General features: G+C 36.8%; 1 protein-coding gene across 1 annotated transcript; it reads right to left on the bottom strand.

The window, feature by feature from the left end:
• Nucleotides 1-7,605: 7,605 nt before the first annotated feature.
• On the bottom strand, nucleotides 7,606-9,224 carry LOC103718948 (F-box protein At3g56470-like). The gene has a single exon (XM_008807965.5). The coding sequence runs from the start codon at nucleotides 9,056-9,058 to the stop codon at nucleotides 7,841-7,843; it is 1,218 nt and encodes a 405-aa protein (XP_008806187.1). The 5' UTR covers nucleotides 9,059-9,224; the 3' UTR covers nucleotides 7,606-7,840.
• Between the last annotated feature and the right edge of the window lie 7,593 nt (nucleotides 9,225-16,817).

The raw sequence follows: 16,817 nt of genomic DNA, 5'->3' as shown, positions 1-16,817 counted from the left end.
TAGTTCAAGATGTGAAGTTTGCAGTAAAGAAAAAATCTCATTGGGAACTGCATTACATAAAATGAACAAAAGAACCTACAAGTATGGTACAAATTGATCTTGTTGACTCAACGAAACAGAACTTCTGGAGGTTTGAAGTATCCCACCACTTCCATTCTTGACTACATAAAGTAATACGTGATTTCCATTGCATATAAGTTGTAAAGTTGTAAATTAATAAATTTCATATCTCATATCAGAGGAACAGAAGCAAAACTAAAAACCCATGGCATTAGTCAAACTTTTAATACTATTTATTAATCTTGACGCTTTTATAAAAACCAATACATATCTGCTATCTAATAAGGTTTAAATACGTTCCACAGTCTTGGGCTGTTTTTAAATTTTAACTTTCTATAGCATTATTTTGTAGGTCATAGATGGACCATAATGATTGTCCACATGTCGTGATCAAGAAGCATTATTGTGAATCTAACTCTATATGGCTTAAGAGAGAATTTTGAAGGGTTAATCTTCTTCTGTCAATTCAGTCTTTCAGCAAAACATTTTTTTCCTGTTCCCAAACAAGGTCTTCACAAGTGTTCCATCAAAAGATTTCCTATTAAACCCCTGATGTTCTATTATTTCAACTCTGAGTGATTGGTAAGAGTATATCGAGTTCCCAACGCCAATAAGGGTGTTTGCATCACCCAACAAACAGATATCTTTTTTCTCTGGTGAAGTTGACAAGCCAAACTTGGGCAAAAAGGGCAGTCTAATTTATCTGCTGTTTGGTCATCTTAAAGTTTCATTAAACCAGATATTTAGGAAACCTGATTTCACATGAAGAAAGTTTTACAGAAAATAAGGGGAGAAAAAGTTAACTTATAAAACTTAATTTGAACAGTTATAACTGTCAGTTCTTTCCAAAATGTGCAACTAAATAAGTTCTTTCATGAAAAGCAACAAAACAAGTTATTTTAAGTTTTGCATATGCCTGCTAAGGCATGTCAAAACACTCCTTGATCCAAAACATATTCTACATGACTTTCAACAAAACTCCTAGATCCCTGTTCTAGGCTGCATAATTCAGTGAGCAATACCATGTCAACATGGAATCTGAAAAATCCCCATCCCTATTCCCCACATTTCCAATGAAAAAGCCTTCACGCAAGAAGGTCAGACACTAAGCCACCTGTTCCTCCTTCCAGTCATGGATTATATATGAACTTATGGGGTTCTGTTCTTTTATTTTTCCAACTAACTGGATGCAGGTAGTGCTCAATAATTTGTCAAACTGGTTTTTAGCTCATAGATTTAAGTATTGATCGGCACAGCATGATGTGCACCATGCCAATGCCTTATCGGATGCAACACTGACACGCCATCATCTGCATTCTAGTACTTGACATGTTGCCGTTCCAATGTGTATCAAGCACTGTGCCAGTACTAGGTCACCATGCCACCACCATGCAATACTTACAATTCTTGGTTTCATATCATTTCTCTAATGCTCTCCTATAACTAAGTTCTTGGTTTGAACAAAGAATCAAATACAAAGCGAGGGAGCCAAAGCTCACCTCCAACTCCCTACTCTTGAGCTGGCGAACATACTCATTGGCACATACGCTTCAGCTTCTTGTCTCTCAATGAGGGAAAGCGCCTCCCTCCCCCAGTCACCCTCTGCAATGCCTCCTCAAGCCTGTCCAAGGGGCCCTGGTTCTCCTCTATCTCCTCGGGAGCTCCTCCTCCAAATCGTCGACCATGCTCAACAACATGTCCTTGGCACACAAGGGTTGCTGCTCCTCCTGCCCCTCGCCATCACCAATGTTGAATCACGACCGGAGGAGGGGTCCGAGATGAGGGGAGGAAGCGATGAAGATAGCAAGAGGAAAGGAGAGGATGAGGTTTGGTTGGTAGCAAGAGTTTGGGGGAAGGTTTATTGGCATTTTGGGTCAGAATGAGAAGGATTTGGGGGAAAGGAGAGTTGGAAGCATCATGCCAAGCAATTCAGCATCAAGCTTTGTTTACAAAGACAAAAGGAAAAAAAAAATGTCAGATTTTGTTGAAATAAATTGCAAAAAATTACATAATAATTAATTTTGAAAGAAAAGGTAGGGTTGATTTTCTTTTCAATTCAGTCCCTCCTGGACCAAAATGTCCTAGCATATAACAGAAAATGTGCCTTCTCGATACGATGCTCCAAAATACTCATGTGTGGCGGCATCATTGGGGAAATCACAGTAGGGCTCGTGGACATCCTAGATGGTGATACAGAAGAGTGTGGGGTCGCAGGGGAGCCCCACAGTACAGGTGTGGAAAAAAGCAGCAAGGAGGGAGGCAATGTTCTCGCTGCCCAAGGGAAGGCCGACCTTGGTGGAGAGAAAGGGGAGGAAGTGTATGGGGTGGTGCACAAGGGTGGGAGAAAGGAGAGGGATGTTAGCAGGGTTGGTGACAAAGGTGGAAGAGAAGCCATGGCCAGACAATAGGGCAGTGATGTTGGCAAAAGGAAGAGGATGATGTAGTCGTATCAGACTCGGCTAGGTAGGGCAAGAAGAAGATGCAGCCATCAACCAGGTAGAAGCATCTAAAATAATCAATATTCATATTCCATATGTTTTAAGATATCTAGATGAAGATACGTTCTTAATTTCATATACCCTATTGTAACTTAGACACTAAACATTTTTTTAATAGTCCTTTTGGAACAACTTGATGCATAATGGATCTTTAAAACATATGATTAGGTTGGTTTTTTGCACAATCTAATTTCACTACTACTAGTAGTCATCAGTGCGACCTTCTCTAGTCACCTCATTCATGGAGCCTTTCCTTGGAGGAGTTCTTTCTCTCCACCAAACAATGGCAATTTCAAGATCCAGTGCCTCAATGTCCCCAAATATGCCACCTCCAATAGCCAAGCGTCCAGGATGTTTTGCCCATTGCCTATCCTTTCTTCCCACCTCTTCCCTCACCACACCTCCTCCACGCTGAACCCTCTTTTCCACAACGTAGTCATCCATGCCACCTTCTCTAGTCACCTCATTCATGTGGCCTTCCCTTGGAGTTCAGCTCTATCCCCCTCTTCTCTCCCTCATCAGCTCATTGCTAGGGCAAGCTACAGATAAGCAGAGCAATGTCAATCAAATCAATTTGTATCTCAAGCCTAACAAACCAAGCCACTTGGTTTTAAGCTATGTTTCCTGATCTCAGCTTGAGCTCAATCGATGAATAGTTCATTATTCAAACAAGCCAACTTGCTTGTACACCACTTATCCGCATAGTTAGAACCATTGATTTTAATTCTCCCCCAGCTCCATAATCTTATTTTAAGTTTGGATCCTCTCCCATTCATGTTTTGCAACCCAGAGGCTGGTGCATATCTAGATAGGTGACACGAAAGCTAATCATGGGCCAGGCTTGGGCACAGAAAATCTCAAATTTTATATAGATCCAGCCTGGCCCATGATTAGCTCTAGTAACACATTTCCATCTTAAAGATGGACGATTGTTGCCCACAACACTAGCATGCCCAAAATGGGTGGCATGCCATACACAGCAGGCTGAGAGATGGGCGACAGTCGTCCATGCATGAGATGGGTGAACTGAGAGATGGGCGACAGCCGTCCATGTATGAGATGGGTGACATGTCCATGCATGAGATGGGTGAACTGAGAGATGGGCAACAGCCGTCCATGTATGAGATGGGTGACATGTCACCCATCTAAACATGCATCGACCTCTAAGGAGCAAAACACACAACCAAGATGATCTCGAATCTCTTATCTTTTGCTCTCACTCCTAATTCACACTCTAAGTTTCCAATCCCTTTTCTATACAATTTATTAATGTTAGTTACTCTATTAATGTTGATCCTTGCATAATTAAGGCTATCTAAAGTTTTCTTTCTTTGCTTTTCTGAATTAATGTACTATGTTTCATCAAAACACATTTAACCATGTAATCATGGGAAAGCAATCATCAACATAACATGGATATATAGAGATTCACCTATTAAAGTGTTTTAAGTGCATTTCCTTTCCTGCAGTAAATGAAATTCGAGCAACTTTAAAAGTTGACTTTATGAACAGAAGAAGCATGGTACAGTGCAAGCTATTTCATTTCATCAAATGACATATGATAAGAATCCTTCTATGCATTTGCAGTTTAAACTAGCACTACGACTTTTGTCATTGTAAATGAACTAAGGTGCATAGTTAGAGCTCCCTTCCTCTTTGTTTTGACAACAAACATTATACATCCCTCGATTCATTTTTACTTGCATAGCATGTGCTGAAATTAGTGCTATGTAAGAACATGGCTAAAACAACCTTTGACTTCCTTCGCTCCTTCCATTTAAGTAGTAATGAAATCATCTATATCTTATAAAAAGTTGTGACAATAGCCAGCAAACCTCTTAACCTGTCTACATGTCGGATTTATGAATAAAAGCAAGATTGAGAATATTTTGCAACTAGTTTTCAATTTGAAGCATTTTCATATGCTGCCAGCAGTTACTAGGCCAATGCAAAATATGCAACTTCGGCAAAACAGGAGCTATACAATACCTAGAAATTAGCTACTATGTAATGAAATGGACATGATCAGTTATGTAGTTAAAGTCAATATGAATGTCATCAAAATTCCCTAAAATCTTGATATACCTATTATAATAAAACATGACAACTATAGGAAGAAAGAAACATTGAAACATCATAACTTGGATCGAGAACTCAAATCTCTTTTTCTACCATCAAATCTTCTACGTTTCTAAGTATTTCAACCTTTTAAGAATTTGTCTAGTCCAGATCTTTGATAGTATAGAAAGCATTCACTGCAAAATATGACAAGTAACTCAATCTTCTTTCTCCTTGATCCACCTTTTCCCCTTGAGTCTTGTATCTAAAATTAAATTAATATTTATTGTTGCAAATGGAGTTAGCATTTTAAAATCTATCTTAGCAGTTGCCTCAAATGAATTTCAGCATATGGACTCATAATTTGTTTGTCCTTTTCCATGTCGACTTCAATGTCACTCCTTGCCATTCTCCAACCAATCATTTCTTCAATTTCTAAACAAAGTCCCAACCCTTTATTATATAACTTTGACCAAACTATCTTCTTGCGCCTACCTTGTTGGAGTTTTCTGCAAGAATTTCTGTATTTCATAGAGATGGGGTTGGTGTGCAGTGTACTCCGTACACCGAAGCAATGAAGGCAAATGTTATGGCTCTATAGCTTCTTTTATATGGAAAAATTCTTTATGAAAATAACTCCTACAAGACCAATGTTACTGGAGCGGAAATTTCTGAGGGGACGTCAATGTCTCCTACTATTGTAGCTGATGGAAATGCTGACGGAAAGGCCAGTTAGATGACCGCGGGTGAGCCACTTGGGCGGAATGGACGGAAACCAAACGTGGAGATTTCCTTTCCGCGAAATCGTTGGTTACGTTCTTTTCTTGCTCGTCTAAATAGAAGATTCCCCCTCCTTCACTTTATCATCGAGGTGCTCCACTCAATTGGAGTCTGACTTCGTACTTTCTGTATAAAAGAAAACAAAATCATCAAAGAAGCGCCGGGTGAGGTGACCTTCTCTCCATTCTCATTAGTGCACTTTAGGACTCGGCAAGGTAGTAGATTTACACGACTTAGCTCCGAGCCCCTCCCCCCTAACCCTATCGCGAAGTGGCCGCCTTTCGCTCAATTTGGGTCAGACCTTGATGCTGCGACTCAGGCATTACCCAATAGAGGTGCAAGGCTTACAGAAGTGCCCAAACAACCACAATATTCACCACAGACCTCGTTGGATACCGCGAAGATTAAGTCTCTTTGCGCAGAAAGCGGAGAGACAGTCAATCTACTTTCCAAAAGGAAGAACATCGATTGCGCCTTTCTTTAAGGTAAGTTAGTATTCATTTTATAGTTAGTTCTTCGATGGTTCCTTTTATCCACAAGCTGTTACCACACGGAATCGGCGATGAAACCTGTATAGCCAAAGGCTGCCATGGAAGGGAAAAAGCTCCCGCGGAGTCCAAATATTGGAAAGCTTTTTAGAATTTAGAGCATAAAGGAGTGACAAAGCATTCCTGGAGCAAGCGAAGAAGAAGGAGTCGTGACCCGACCAATCCAGATCCTCGACCCAGAAGACATGCAGCCAGTTGCTACCAAGACACCAGGGCAAAAGGGAAAAAAAAAAGAAAAATATTCTGCCATCTAATCTAATGACTTCTCCTGGCGAGAGCAGTGGAAAATCTTAAAAAAATACAAAAAGATGCATCTACAACTAAAGGATAGCTATATCAAGCTAAAGCATATATAATGTTTTATACAAATTTAATGAAGTGTCCTAGAAGAAAAGAAATAATACTTGTCATATTGTACTGACAGTCCATTGGAAATAAATATAGATAAGCAGTGCAAAGAATGATTTTTGATAGGACATGCTTCATAATAATCATAACCAAGAATGTCAAGGTTTAAAAGGCATTGAACATAAATTTAAACTTCTGACTGATTGCAAAACTTGAAACATCACTTTCTCACACCAGAAGATTTTCTTGAGACTTTTGTTCTGTTATAATGCAATGAAATAGGACCTGCAGTAGATCAGCCAGGTTCACCTCTAAGACAAAGCATACTCCAATGAGTTCTTGATGGCACCTATATTTTTCTGCACTTACCTCATCTTACCATCCAGCATCTAACAACTTTGCACTTTGTATCAGCATTTTTCCACAACCATGTGTTCAAGTCAAGAAATTGGTTTCCAAGCCAGTTAATGATCTTTGAATTTTCCATTCCTTTCCTTTGGAGCTTCTTCATCCTTCATATCAGCTTTTGATCTGCTCATGATATGAACTTCTGCAGTTTCTGAATATGATGATTAATACTTAAAAAACTATCAAAGTAAGACAACAAGAAAACAGGTACCACCGTGTATTTTTCAGACTACTATAAGCTACAATTATTCAATGACCAGCTAACCTGGAAGCCAATAAAGTATCTTGGTGATCCATCAGGGTTAAACAGTTTAGGCTAAGGTCAAGGGCTACCTCCCACTTTGTGGCCCATAATTGGGCCTCATCTACCAATAAAAGAAAAAAAATAATCCGGGAGCTTGTGAACATTCATAACATAAATGAGTTGGCATCTCTCCCTTTCACACAATGTTAAGGCATGCATAACTTTTGTAAGATCATAACTGATTATACCTACCTAAAGAGCAAATATGGTGAAGCTCTGTGACACAACAGAAATAAATAGTTGCAATAGCCTCAAAGAAGAAAATCATCATCACAAGAGACGAGAAAAAATTAAAAATAAAATCATACCAGCATAAATAACTACCTTTGCTCAGCCAGTCTCCTCACAACTTGAATTCCCAACTCACACAGACCACGCCCATGCAACACTGGTTTACAATGCTCGAGCAACTCATCACGTCAAATCTTACTTACACACAGAAACCTCCTTGCAGACCACATTTAATGTTTACTTGGTCCTTCAACCCAGCAATGAGGTGCAAGTGAAACTCTGCTAAGTTATTGGATAAGGAAAATGAGCACAAATGCAACTTAACATAAAATTTCAGATAACAATTGAACATCCCTCATTTCATGGTGCATTTGCGCAAGAAGTTTAATAATTTAATTAAATACAATAAGAAATACCGCATGACATACAGAAGAAATATTTAGAGTCATATAACAAGATAATTATAGTGAATTACAAGATGAAAAATAACAGAGCAACCCATTGAGTAAATATTTAATTTGTAAAAGACTACTAACTATAACTTTAATAAGTTTTCTTTCTCTCCTTTATTCTCTCAAGATACCGCACACAGCTGCATAAATCAGTCAGCAAAGGCTTGGGAAAACCCAAACAGGCGGCAGCGAAGTCCGACCCCCAAGCAAACCGCATGAAGCAGCAGGCACAAACTCAAGGGACCTATCCTCCAAAGAGAACACAAACCACTGGTCCTTCCAATTCCCTGCGTAATAGATGCAGTTCTCCCGGACTTCGGAGCACATAGGTTCAATAGATGCAGCAAAACCACGGGACCCCATGAACAATGCTTTTCCACCCAGACTGGACACCTCGACCCACCGACCTCTTCCAAGGTCCCAGCGGTAAACATGGAACACCATCTCGATACGCACAAAAACCATCAGCAGCTCGCCGCCACACTCAGCAAGCCACCTCTCGCCATACCCTCTCTTCACGGCCGCCCCGGTTTCAGCTCTCAGCAGGGTCAATTTCGGCAGCGGGAAGAGCTCGACTTCCACGAGCTGCTCGGCACTGGTGAGAGCAAACAGCTTCCCCTTAAAGAAGATCATGTCTTCGATGACCGACCAATCGATCACGCTTGCTCGCGGCGAATTCCGGCAACTTAATTTCCAGAGATGGTCGCCGACATGGCAGTACTGAACGGTAGATCCTGATCTTGAGAACAATATAGCGAGGCAGCCGGGAGAGGAAGGGTTGGAGGAGAGGATGACGCGGTCGAAGGGCTCGGGGGCTTTGGGGAGGCGGATTTTGGCGTCGGTGAAGAGGTTCCAGAGGAGGAGCTTGGGGAGGGGAGGCTGGGTGGTGGTGATGACGAAGCCGTGGGAGTAGCCGATGGAGAAGCGGGAGAAGAGGCGCCAGGGAAGGTGGAGGCTGTAGAGGCGGCGGCTGGCGATGTCGTACAAGGCTTCGGTGCAGCTGTGGCAGCGGGCGAGGAGGATGAGAGGGGGTTGGGAGGCGAGGGCGGCGGAGGAGGGGGCGGCGAGGGAGCGCCAGCCGCGGCAGACGCCGCGGAAGGCGAAGAAGTCCTCGAGGGTGTCGAGGCGGCGGAGGATCGAGTGGAGCAAGGCGTCGGTGAGAGACGACCACTTCCCGAGTTCAGAGCTCTTGAACTCCTCCTGCTCCTGCTCCTCCTGCTCCTGCTCTTCTTCTTCTTCATTATTGGTGGAATTGGAATTGGTTTTGGGGGATATAGAGGCTCTGGTATATGGGGGAATTGGGGATCGGGGATCGTGTTCTCTTACGTCAATTTGATCGGCTAATTTCCGCCTTTGTTTGGCCGGCTCCATCTCCTCCTCCTAATTAGGGTTTTCTTGTTTCCAAGCCTTGAAGAGAGAGAGAGAGAGAGAGAGAGAGGAAGGAAATGGATTTGAGACTATGGATTAAAGGCCTCCATGGAGAAGTAGTGAGGCACTGCGCTCAAACGGGGCGAATGGCGGTAGGATCGTTACAAACAAGCGTAGATGACCCGCAGGGCAGCCCTTTTTATTTATCTATTATTAAAATAAAAATATAACAATATAATAAATATAATGATTAAAAAGATCTAGTTACCTACAGTATTATATGCATAAAATTTTAATGGTTGTTGACCAAAAATTTCTATTATTAATATTAACATCCATATGACAAACAAAAAAAAACTTTAAATCTTTATAACAAAATTTATTATTGATACTAGCATTAGAAATGCCAAATCGTATATATGATTTTTTTTTCTACATTTTTTCTGGCCACTCATAAATGCAATATAATGATATAATAAATTATAATAAATAAAAAAAATTAATAGATAATTTTTTATTATATATAAAATATTAAAATTAAATAATGATCGAGTAGAAATTTTTATTATTAATATCCATATCAATATCTATATATCAAACAGAAAATTCTACATAAGAGTCTTCATATAGAAACTTATGTTATTATTACCAATATTAATAATATCGGCTATACATGGGACACGATTTTTTCCTTCTTTTTTTAGTTTTTTTTAAAATAAAATATAATAATTTGATAAATTATATTAAATAGAAAGTGAGCTCTAATGATATATATAGTAGATGAGCTCTAATAATAGCCGAGCCTATTAATAATTATATTATTAACATATATGATGCATGCTGAGCTCTATTTTAGATATATATAATAAATAAGCTAAATATGAGGAGAAATTTTTTTTCGAAAATCATATTACCTAGAAACTTTTGAAACCACAATATCATGAGTCCACAACCAAATGAAAAATGCTTCGTGTACCCTTCGATGCACTTGTGCCCTTTTTTTTAAGATGCCAAAGGTTAAATAGATAATAAAGCCCTTCGCGAATCAATTAACCTCATGGTTTGGCACTCCTTCAGAGTACACTAGGGGTACACAAAGATACATATATATATATATATATATATATATATATATGCTCAGTTGCCAATTAGTTTTGACTGTCATTTTATGTTAGTCCTATTGATTAACATTATGTGCTGAGTATTTATAAATGGGAGACAAATATTATATATTCAGTTATATTTACTTCTGCACACTTATATTTATTTTACATGTAAACATGTAAATATGAATAGAATTTAGGAAAAATATCTATTAAAATTATGAAGCAAGAATAAAACTTATAATCAGCAATAGTCGACCAAGGGGCGAATTTAATTATCCTAAATAGTTTTTTCTAACAGAAAAGGAAATATATGTGCTAATTGACTAGCATATGCAAGATTAAGTATATTTGTATCATGAACCAGCCATCAATCCATGATTTTACAGGCAGTTGTCATCCACATGAGATGAAAGATATAAGGAGAATAATAAAGGTGGCATAATATGTAGGAGAATAATAATGATGGCAAAAGTTTGTGGGTCCATATATTTTACTGGATCATAAAAAGTTTTCACATCTGATTATCAAAGTTTATTAGTATGCAGGAGGCTCAGAAGGAGTTTTGAATAAGAGAATAGGAATCAGCTACCTCTTGTAAGTGACTGATATCCATATTATTTATATATTTTTTGGGATTTTTTATTCTATTTGATTGACTATAATATAACATAACTTTTAAACATTGGAGTTTTATCTCTTACTAGCACCCAAGCATGTGCAACACACATTTCAAAACATAATAAAGTTTTAAATTATAATATTTATAAATATGAAAAATACTATAAAAAATAATTACATGTTTTATTGTTTATTCATAGATGTTTTATACTTTTTTGTATTTAATTGCCTACTCTCGCGACTATCATAATTAAATATTTTTTATCCATCAAATATTGGTATCTCTATTTTTTTTATTTTATTATGGCAATTTCTCAATTTGTTTGAACATAATTTTATTTTTGTTACTTATATATTTATTTTCACAAAATGTTGGTGAGCGAATGGCAAAAAAGAAAGGGTTTTTGGGTATGTTCTCGCAAAAAGAATATTTTTCATAATTTTTCTTACTTATTTTATCATATTTTTAATGATCTCTCCTTAAATATTTATAACAGGTTTTTTTATTTTTTTTAGCCAAGTTTCTTTTTTTTATTCATTTATTCCTAAAATAATAAAGATAAAATTTGCTTATTTATCTAAAATCACAATTTTAGTTTGTTTCCTTATTTACACATGGCTAGATTGTAGAGGTAATGTATAAAAAGTGAACAGGTATCTTCAATATCAAAAAAATGATAAATGAAATCTTGAAGGAATATTTTTAGATTTGAAAACTTGTATTTTTAATATAATAAAGATCATAGGCCTCTCTAGATTTTTCAAATTTTTAGGTAGTATTTGGCATGAGGTGATGACCTTAAGATCAATGGTAATGTGGGTAGAGAGATGAGATCATCACATTTGGTTGCTCCTGAACGATCCCCAAGTCACCAACAATCCTCCATCCAACCTAGTAATATTAAACTCTTTCTTGAAGATAGATTTCTAAGATCACCTCAATGCAATGATGTTGAGCAAAAATATAGAGATAAAAATGCTCCTCAATCTAGCAGGAGAAATTATCCTCAATCTAGCAAGAAAAATTAAATCCAAAATTATTGATATCCGGAAAAAAAAGTATTCTTTTAGACGGAAAAGTTTTGATAATCCTATATATAAAAAAAACTCTTTCAATTGGGAATTTTGATTACTTATTGAATTGGTCTGGAATGAAATATTTTGATAATTCATGTTCGTGTGCGTTCCTATTCTATTTGAGAACTCTTCACACACTCGTTATTTTTAGTGGAGTTTAATAGATATAGTTCCTAGTTAACTTACAGAAATTATGTTTCTTGATGCTTATGGCTGCCTTTACTCTTATGTAATCTAAGTCAGAGAGTTATATTTCAACCTCCCCCATCCCCCCTCCAAAAAAAAGAAAACACCATGGTAGATGTTTAGCATCAGGCATAGAAGGGAGAGACCTTGAGAAACTAGTACTCTCAAATACAAATAAGTAGATTTTCAATCAACTCGTCCCTTTCCATCTCTCTCTCTCTATATATATATATATTTTAAAAAGTCAAGATTTTAAAATAATTATAGCATGCACTGGTGTCATGTGAAAAGGTAAATCGGATTGATTAGAGAGAAATTTGGCTCCAAAAAAGTCAGACTGTTTATGAAAGAAATTGACATCTTAAGAAACCAAAGTCTCTCAGGGAGAAACATGAATATGGTCAAACTCTTCAGTTAAGAGAAAGCTAGCATCTAGGTGCACTGTGTCTTTTAATCTACATATTTAAATTACATAGGAGCCAAAAAAAAAAGATCGAATGAAGGAATCCCACACACCCATTACTTTATGCTCTCTCCCATGCATCACACACTCACCAAGTTTTAGTTCTGTAAAAAGTTTATTGCATGTATATCCTTATAAATATCTATAATTAAGGAACCATTCATTTCAGCATCTTGCTTTCCAGCACCAATATAGACGCCAAAATTATGAAACATTCCTGTAGTCTGTCTTCCAGAGCTGGCACATTGTAGTTCATGCAAGCATCAGAAGATCTTATCCCAAGCTGGTATGCTGCTGCTACTTGCTACTTCTGCACTAGGGATAGGGGTGGCTGTGAATACAGCATCAAGGGTCGAGATGCAGGCTCCTTCCCCCTTCGATTATGTCTTCTCAATGCGATCTCAAGGATGGAGATCGATGGGAGTTTCCACGTCATGGATGGAGAATTGTGGGAGGTAGGGTAAGAGATCCTGAACACGGTGGGATGGGAGAAGAGTGAGGGTGTTGGGGCTCTTAAAAGAGAGATGGCAAATAAGGTACACAATGTGACAAGTGCAGGCTCGTGGCTAATTTAAAATTACTGTAACAAGTGAGCCCATACACTAGATCTTTTCTCCTTATAGAACATCGAAGTTTCAAAGAGAAGTGGTTTAAGGTACACAATATAAAGGGTGGCCTTCTACCATATGGCTGCAGAGGTTTTTAATAAGTCTGAAAGGTTCGAAGTTTTTTAATGATTTTGCTTGAGGATAATTGATGTTGTTTTTTCACCTATGAGCTTAACAGTAGCAAGAAAGTTTGATTATTGCAATCTATCGTGTACCTTTAAGAGAATTTAATCCTTTTCTATATTCTAATACATACCCTTATATATGCATCTATAATAAAAAATATTAAGCTATGTTTTGATGAAATAAGATATAGTGGTTGTAATAAATGAAGAAGAATAAAGTAGAATAATCCTATGATTAGTGAAAGAACTTTCATAACTTCTTTTATTAGCTAATATCGAATCAATCTTTTTCTTAAGCAATATTTTTATGAAAAATATTGAGGAACAAGCACTAGACAAATGTGAGTGTTAAAATAAATTAAAATAAAAAAAATAAGATTAAAATTTTTTACATGTAAACCCTCATAAATATGTAAAATTGCATTAATACCCTCACAAAGTATTATTTGCATATATATATTCTTATAAATATTTTTTTTGCATATCTACCTATTAAGGATATTTCAGTTAGTTTTAATTTTAAATCACTAATTTTTTGACAACGTTTGATAGTGTGGGCACATATGCAAAAAAAAAGAGGAAGGGTATATATACAAAATAAGTATTTTATAAGAGTATACATGTAAATATCAATTTGGAAGGGTATTCATACAAATTTCAATATTTAGGAGGATATATACGTAAATAAAAAAATTTAATAAAAAAAGAGAGGATTAGTTAACACCTGTCAATCAAATTCAGGTCATTACTATAACAATCATAGAAATTAATACCCTTGGAAACTTTTTTTTACTCATAAATTTTTTATTAAATTGCTTTTACCCTCCATCATTATGTGTGCTGATTTATACACAATTTCCTCCAATGAAGGATTTTTGAGCCCAGAAGTTGCACAGATATTTTTCGAACTCAAATGTTTTTTTATTGAATAGATTTTACCTATGCTAATTTCTATAAGGTTTTTTAGCCAAGTGGTTCACACGGATTTTCTGAACCTAAATAACATTTTCCAAAAGGAAGGGTTACTTCCCACTTGATAAATGGCGTGCATATAGCTTATGGATTTTTGTCATCGAGTACCAAAATTCAATAACTTCACCAATTATAGTAGTTGACAAATATAAAAATTTTATTTGTACGCATAATTTTTTATATTCAACAATATTTACCCACTATTTATAGAGTAAATTAAACAAATCTCTCTAAGATTAGGGTAAATTATATTTATACCTATGCTTATCCTTCTAAGGTTTATTTTTATCCAATACTTTAATCCATAACTTAAGAGAACGTTAAACAAATTATTAAATTTTAATAGGACCCAAATGCCACGTCAGAAAATTTTTTAAACTGACCAAAATAACCTTATGGTGAAATAACAACCACTTAATGATATATGAGTAATTACAAAAAAATCCCTAAGGTTTACATTTATTATACTGGCACGTAATATTTTGTAAAATCTACACTTATACCCAGTTAAATTTATAGTATTAGTGAAACTATATCTATTATAAAAAATTAAAATTACCTTATAAAAAAATAAGGCTCCTCTTTCACTTTTTCGACTTCTGGATCTCTTTGAAGTCTTCCATCTTCAAGAGTCTTCTTCTCTTTAAGATTGCGTGGCTAGAGTTTCTTTCTCGCTTCACTACCTCACCACAAGCGTCTCTTTCCGACAAGCGACCGATGACAAGTTTTCTGCCAAATTGGCATCCGACGACAAGTATCCTTCTCGACCAGCATCTGACAATGAGCGTCCTTCTTGATCAAGTTTTGCTCTCACTTTCCTACCCAACACGTCACAGAGATCGAGGATGCCAGTGTATTTTTTGTTAATTCTAAGTTCTACTTGTCCAATACCATAGATACGATTCTTTAACATTGTCGTTATGGATAAGAATTTCTATGTCTACATATGGAACTATAATAGCTCTGGTACCCTATCATCAAAAAGATTCAAATCAGTATGTGTGTGAGAACTCTTTCTTTTAGAGGGTGTATCAGCTGCAGTTCCATGGCTTGGCTTGGATTATGGACAAGCTGGCTTAAGCGATAACACTCTTGATGCTAGTTTCCTGCAGTAGAAAAATTTAGAGGTATCCACTTGCTTGACACATCTAAATTGCTTTTTTCTTGGCACATCGTTCTTTTCAGATGATTCATCAAGATCAAGCTCTAGACTCATGACGCCTCATGACTATTCTCTTTTTTGAGTAGATGTGATATCATTTAAGGCTAGTTTAGTCATTTTTTAAATTTTTTCTGATGTGACATTTAAGTTTCATTTAAGTTAACGGTTTGGTTAATATTCTATTAAGTTATGGGCTAAAATATTGGATAAAAATAAATCTCAGAAGGATAAGCATAGATTTTTCAAATATTTAGATGTAAGTATAATTTACCATTAATCTTAAGAAATTTTTTGTAATTTACTCATCACTGAGGAGCAATTTTGACTTTTCATATAAGGTAAATGGATTCACTAATACTATTAATTTAACTAGCATAAGTATAGGTTTTACAAACTATTAAGTGTAAGTATAATAAACGTAAATTTTAGAAGAATTTTTATAATTTACTCTTATTTATATGTGCCAATTTCTACATTTTTTTTTGAATGAAGGTTTTATTCATAAATATTTTTATTCCACCGTTCTTTTATTGGATTTCTGCATACTATTTTCTTCGAACCAAAATTTTGCATAATTATTTTTTTGAACCAAAATACCTTTTTTTTCTTAAAGAAAAGGGAAGGACTTTTCTTCTTCTTTTTTTTTTGCTGGAAAATAGGGGTAGGGGGGAGGAAGGGACCAGCCCACCCCCGCGTAGCAGCCCCCACGCACTGGGCCCCCGCCCCGCCAGGAGAATGTTCGATACGGGTGGACACCGTTTTACTCACATCCTCCTCACCCGAAGGTGAGTACGTCACACCTGGCACCACCAAGCTACAGGTGGAAGGAAAGCATAACCGCCAACGAGCCAACCAGGCGTGGAACATCCGGTCCCCGAATTTAATCAACGCCTGCGCGTTTCGAACCCGGGCAACTCGGGCGGAAATATCGCCCCCTTACCACCAGGCTACCACCTTGGTGGCAAAGGGAAGGACTACTCGCCACCTAACCTGCCAAGTATAGGGAAGACTTGAATTCTGGTCATTGAATACCACGGCCTAACAACTTTATCAAGCATAGCAATTGGCATCCATGAAATCCTTTTTTTTATCCATGTTAGTAATTTTCACAAATCATTTATATAAGCCAATTTCTACACATAATTTACCCAAATGAAGAGAAGAAAAATAATAATATAATAATATTTTATGGTGCGGTATTTGGGACAATAGACATTGGGAAGAAAAAATAACAATGTAATGATGATTTATTGAGTGGCATCAAAAGGATAATAATTGACGAGGATGATTAGAGGGCCCATTGCATGGCATTGGACATCTCACTAGATCTATATCCTAAGGCCACTCCATTAGAAGAGGTATAGAGATAAAATTGTGAAAAAAAATTTGTACAGCAAATAAAGGTTAAAATACTTTTATTGAAAAGGCTATTTCCATGGAAGTCA

This window comes from Phoenix dactylifera, chromosome 16 (assembly GCF_051530095.1).
Source record: "Phoenix dactylifera cultivar Ajwa chromosome 16, Ajwa_hap1_PhDact_Kaust_v1.1, whole genome shotgun sequence".
NCBI lineage: Eukaryota > Viridiplantae > Streptophyta > Magnoliopsida > Arecales > Arecaceae > Phoenix > Phoenix dactylifera.
This window is presented reverse-complemented; position numbering and strand designations above follow the sequence as displayed.

Excerpts from the sequence above, each read along its gene's own strand:
- LOC103718948 (XM_008807965.5), bottom strand. The coding sequence starts at position 9,058 with ATGGAGCCGGCCAAACAAAGGCGGAAATTAGCCGATCAAATTGACGTA.